General features: G+C 35.4%; 1 protein-coding gene across 3 annotated transcripts in view; it reads right to left on the bottom strand.

The window, feature by feature from the left end:
* Positions 1 to 848: 848 nt before the first annotated feature.
* c7orf57.L (chromosome 7 open reading frame 57 L homeolog) overlaps positions 849 to 6,000 on the bottom strand; it is an 18,180-nt gene continuing 13,028 nt past the window's right edge. For all 3 annotated transcript variants that reach the window (XM_018266757.2, XM_018266758.2, XM_018266756.2), the window contains exons 5-8: positions 4,991 to 5,156; positions 4,194 to 4,318; positions 3,346 to 3,473; positions 849 to 1,053 (exon numbers count right to left, since the gene is read on the bottom strand). In XM_018266757.2, coding sequence (XP_018122246.1) covers positions 3,365 to 3,473; positions 4,194 to 4,318; positions 4,991 to 5,156 — 400 coding nt within the window. In that variant the 3' untranslated portion in view covers positions 849 to 1,053; positions 3,346 to 3,364. The remainder of the gene's footprint in view (positions 1,054 to 3,345; positions 3,474 to 4,193; positions 4,319 to 4,990; positions 5,157 to 6,000) is intronic.

The following is a 6,000-nucleotide window of genomic DNA, read 5'->3' as shown; positions in this document are numbered from 1 at the left end:
CAATTTTTTTTTTTACTTGCAGGGGGGCCCCTGATCACCAATGGCTTTTTATAACTTGTGGGGGGGGGCTCCAAGCCATCAATTTTTTTTTACTTGCAGGGGGGCCCCTGATCCCCAATGGCTTTTTATCACTTGTGGAGGAGGGGGCTAGGCAATTAATTTTTTTTTACTTGTAAGGGGGGCCCTGCCACCAATGGTTTTTTTTAACTTATAAGGGGGCCTGACCATCAATAGCTTTTTATAACTTGTGTGTGTGTGGGGGGGGTTAACTTTTTTAGCACTGATGTCTGTGATATTTTAACTGTACTGTGGAGTGGGTGGGATCTGGGGTGGGACCCAGAAAATGTTGTTGTACGGGGCCCCGTGATTTCTAATGGCGGCCCTGCTAATCCCCGTGCAAAGGATGTTCTAGCCAGAGCTGAAGTAGGTGTGTGTGTGTGCATGCAACATTTTCTGTGGTATTCTGGATACTGCATAAATAGTAACTAGTACACAGGTGCACAGCAGATCATTCAGGTAATGCTGCTGATATGTAAGAGCCTGGGAGTGACCTAATCTACAAAAGATGACTCCATCTGCTATCATGTAGGCAATAACAGTTAAAGGTAAGGCAAACTAACAGCTACTGGATGTCAACAGGATATCACTGCTCTTTTTGTAAACCTGGTGCCTTATTATCACAGCTGCAACCAGCAGAAGTACAGTAACACTACAAACATACTACACAGACAAAATCTGAGACAAAAAGTAGCTGTAAGTTTTTATGGCTTAAAGAAGGAACAAGTTATCATATATCTATCTATCTATCTATCTATCTATCTATCTATCTATATAAAATTGAATATGACTCTTTTTGCATAATGGTTTATTTCCTTAAATACAGAACCAGCTAACATAAGTATTGATTAATACTCTACTCAAACATCATAAGTCATTGCTAAGTGTGTAGCAAGATTTATCTTTACAGTTCTAGAAAATGAGACTTTAATCTACACATGTAACATTTATTTTGTCCTCCTGAAACTGTTCATTGCTGAGGAAACATCTTCCATCCTGAAAAAAAAAAAAGATTAGAAAGGAAATATTGATCATCTGTTTCATTAGCATAAAATGAAATTGTTAAACTTGCTTAATTGCTTTCCAGTTTTGACAGTGACTTCCACCGGAAGCAATGTAAAATAATGCTGACAAATCTGGTGTTCACATGGCATAAATGGCATAAAACTACACACACTTTTGTAAATAAAAGCCTGTGCAAGTGTAGGTGAGGCAATGCTTTCAATTTCTGTATTAATTTAACTGGCATTTTTGGAGTTAATGGAATACTCATTGCCCATTTTTCAGTAATATTACTGGCTTGCCTGGGGATAAAGGAGTGTTCATTGGCCATTTCTACAGTGATTAAACTGCCACGTCTGTGGTTAATATGCTGATTATTCATTTCCTGTAGCAATTAAACTGGCAAATCTTGGGTTATTATGCAGATCTTTTTTCTGCAGTAATTACATTTGCGTGTCTGGAGTTAAAATGCCTGTTATATTTTTTATTTAGTGATTATATTTGCTCATTTTATCTATGAGCACTCTGGACAGGGGGGTAGGTTTTCTATAATAATTATACTGGCAATCCTCAGGTTAATATGCTGATTGTCCATTTTTCATAGTACAGGTAGGGGACCTATTATCCAGAATGCTCGATCTTCCTTTAATTTGGAACTTCATATCCTAAGTCTACAAGAAAATCATGTAAACATTAAATAAACCCAATAGGCTGGTTCTGCTCCCTATAAGGTTTAATTATATCTTTGTTGGGATCAAGTACAAGCTACTCTTTTCTTATTACAGAGAAAAAGGAAATAATTTTTGACAATTTGTATTATTTGATTATAATGGAGTCTATGGGACACATCAATTCCGTAATTCTGAACATTGTGGATTATGGGTTTCCGGATAACGGATCCCATACCTGTACTTAAACTTGGCATGCTTGGGATTTAAATTATTTATTTTATTTAGTGATTATATTGTCTTGTCTGGGGTTATTATGCTTGTTATCCATTTTCTCTAGTTATCTTTTTAGCACATCTGGGGTGGTATGTTCACAAAGTGCACATGGCCAAAAAAAATTTGCAGCACTGTGCATGGCAGATTTTTGGGATTCATACCCTCTGCTTAAACAGCCCCCCACCCTAGTTATACAATTATAAACTAGGTACAAATGTGGCACCTAGTTATTATATACAGGTTTAGTCTTGAAAACCGGTTGGTTATTGCCTGGTGACCCCCAGATTATTTATAGTAATAAGTCAAATCAACTGAATTTTTTCTCTTGAAGACATTTCTATGGTGACTGGCTTTCACAATTCCAAATGACTAGTACAGATATTTTTCTGGAGTTGAATACCCTGGAATCTTAAAGGTAAGGTGTTGATTTTATTAGCATGATTGGGGCTATGAGGTGCTTTCCACAATGGGCGAAACTGGTGATCCCATGGCTCAGTCCCTTCCTTGTGTATTTCAGGAAGTCCTAAAATAGATATAATAGATACGTGACCAGCTCAATAGCTTTTGTCTTTTTGCAGCTGTTTAAGAGGTCTCTGACCTTTTTCTTGTAACTGTTGGGTAGGTCCCTTCTTAGAGCTTAAGACCTTTTATTGCTCAGAAGTATGGTCACCTTTGCATGGTACTCTGATCAATGTATTAAGTACTGTGCATTTTCCTTTATCAGTGGGCAAGATGGTGATATTTGAAACTTTTTTGAGGGATGTCAGGCATCTACATGATCTATTGTCTGCCACATACAGTGTTGATTTGGCACCTCTTCCTGGACGGTTTAATAACACCTTATAGTTATAATCATACTGATACAATCAGCACCTTACCTCAGACACCTTACCATGCCAAGCTGGTGGGACACCCTAGGCAACCTGGCCAGACACACCTCTGCCACTTGTGTGTGAAGAAATAATTTTTTTAGTGATGTTATCGGTTATAATCGGAGCTTAGTGATGTAATTTCTGTCACATAACTCACTGAAACTTGTGTATTATAATAAATAAAGTACCCAATGTTGCAAAAAAAAAAAAAAAGTCTTCGGCCTCGTGATTTTATATGGACATGGAACTCCTCAGTAACTTATAATATCCTTATATTTTACAAGAGGGGGTACTTTATTCACTATATAATGGACTCCATGGGAGATGGCCATCTCATAATTTGGAGCTTTCTAGATAACAGGTTTTCTGTGCTCAGCTTATAGTTCAGAAGCTTTTTTGCCTTTGCAACCCAAAGTGTGCAGTTCTTTAGCTATAATAACAATATAACAATAATAAGAATAAAATATTACCTCAGATCAAATTGGACTTTTATGGTAGTTTGCTCTCTAGATCATCATGTTGCTGAAACCAATCGTTTCCATAGCCATTGCTCATCAACTTACTGATGTTAACGGTCTCTTTCTTTTGAGACACTGGCCTAAAAAATACACACAACACTAATGTAATATAAAATGGCTACAATATTGTGCTTAAATACAATAATCATTGTGAACTTAACTAATCCATTTCTTCATATCTGCTCTACTCTGATAGTGTTTTCACCCAGACACCTATTAAAGCTATGACTCCACTGCCACTGTGATAAAGGTTATTAAAGGGGAAGTTTCACCTTTTTTTTTTCATTGTAGTTGCTATCAGACAGTACACTAGAAATAAAGACTTTTCTATTGCTTTCCATTTTTTATTTTTGACTGGTTTTCTAATAGTTTAAAGTTTTATTTTCACCTTCTCATGACTCCCTGGAGGAACTGCTGAGCTGTAACCTATTCTAATGAGGACGTATCATTGCAATTTGAATCCATATTCAATTGAATTCATAATTCTGGTATTAAAATAAATCATAATATTCATTTTATATATAAAAAAAAAAAAAAAAGACAGCAACTGCCATTTGTCAAATTCAGTTATTTTAAAAAAATACTAGGCAATTTTCATAAAATTTCATTTAAGAGCTGTCTGTAGAAGTGGAATATTACATTTAAGTATTTTTTTCCATTTGCTAAATTTTACTAGGGGTTCCTGATCATGGCTAGTCACTGTGAAGACTAAATGTGCCTACTGGTGGGAATGATAACAGTATGATATTCTATGCAATATACTTATATAAATCGTATAAATTGCATCCATAAACACTTACATAGGTGGGAAGAAGCACTTTTTTCCAGATGTTGCCTTTTTAGCATTTGTTGTGGGAGGCCCTTTGCCAAGAAAGGTTTTGGTATCACCCTTAGACCTTGTTTTTATGTCTGGTAGCTTCACCTGCTATTAAAGAAGTAATACAATAAACATGTAATTCCAGCAGTAAAACTGAATGCTAATCAATTCGCTTTACAAGCAATCTAAACTATTTGTTCTTGCAATTAAGACAAATATAAATAGAGAGACAGATAGTGCTCCCTCAGTCTAATACTGTTTTCAGTCATGTGTTCACAAATACATACAGTATTCCAAGTCCCTGGCAAATCTGTGATTCAAAGAAGCAGGAAAAAAAGTAGGTTGAAGAAATCATACTATAGGAACAATTAATAAAGATAATTTGTAAGAATAGATTTATTGAACATCCACTACAATTTTGTGCAATTTCTGTTTCAATAACAACTTTGCAAAGCTATTCAGATGGCTGAGCAGGCAGGAAGACTGATGAAGATGAAGGAAGATTGAGTGATACTAGAACATATTTACAATGTACATAATTGCTCTGTGCCCAAAATACAAGGTGCACTCAGTCAATCAATCATCATGGCAACAGTTGAATTTGCAAATGGCTGCTACAATTCTTAATAGTCTGCTTGAACTGCTGTTTTCAGGTATACCTTCTTCTTATTGTCTTATAGCAACTCTGAGGAATCATGATTAATAGCTATGTTTATTACAAATCTGAAGTTTATACACTAGTATCCCATGAGCACAATTGCACTGTGATTTAATCTGTACCTTTTTATCATCATGATTTTCTTTAATGACACCATCAGAATCCCTCTGCCAAACAGATTTCTGATCAAAATCAAAAGGGCCCCTTTTAACTTCATATGATTGTTCATGCTGACTTGTATTGAAGTCTTCATGAACCATATAATCTGGAATATTTCTTAAAGGAGGTCTAAAAAGAGAAAAATTGCATTACAACAGTATGTATTGTATTCTTTCATACAGTAGCTTCTTTTATATTAGAGATTGGAAGTACAAAGCTTACACAGAATCAAAAAATGTAAATTCAGTAGTCGTGCACCCAATAATCCACAAAACATTTGGTAGAATACCAAAACAAATACAAACCTTTAAATTTAAGGAAAAGAAAAAATGTGCTTTTTTTGGCAACAAATGTGTCAGTTAAAGGGATTCTGCCATGATTTTTATGGTGTAGTTTTTATTACTAAATGGAAATGTTTACATTTTAAATAATTCATTCTACCATTTAAAATTTTATTCTTAAACTAATAAATGTTATTTTTTTAGTAGAGGTCATTGTGCCTGATATTGTGCTTTCAGAAACAGCCAGCACTTCACAACTGAACTGCTTTCCGATAAGCTATTGTTTCTCTTTTTGAATATAACGGGACATTTTCTCATATACATGTATGGGACCTGTTATCCAGAATGCTCGGGACCTGGGTTTTTTTTCCCGGATAACGGATCTTTCCGTAATTTGGGTCTTTATGCCTTAAGTCTACTAGAAACTCATTTAAACATTAAATAAACCCAATAGGCTGGTTTTGCTTCCAATAAGATTAATTATATCTTAGTTGGGATCAAGTACAAGCTACTGTTTTATTATTACAAAGAAAAAGGAAATCATTTTTAAAAATTTGGATTATTCGGATAAAATGGAGTCTATGGGAGACAGCCATTCCGTAATTCGGAGCTTTCTGGATATTGGGTTCCCGGATAAGGGATCCTATACCTGTATACCACTAGGTGGGAGGGTGTCAGGGAGCTGTTGTCTG

This window comes from Xenopus laevis, chromosome 6L (genome assembly GCF_017654675.1).
Source record: "Xenopus laevis strain J_2021 chromosome 6L, Xenopus_laevis_v10.1, whole genome shotgun sequence".
In the NCBI taxonomy this organism is placed as follows: domain Eukaryota; kingdom Metazoa; phylum Chordata; class Amphibia; order Anura; family Pipidae; genus Xenopus; species Xenopus laevis.
The sequence above is the reverse complement of the archived record's forward strand: the minus strand, read 5'-3'. Positions and strand labels throughout refer to the sequence as shown.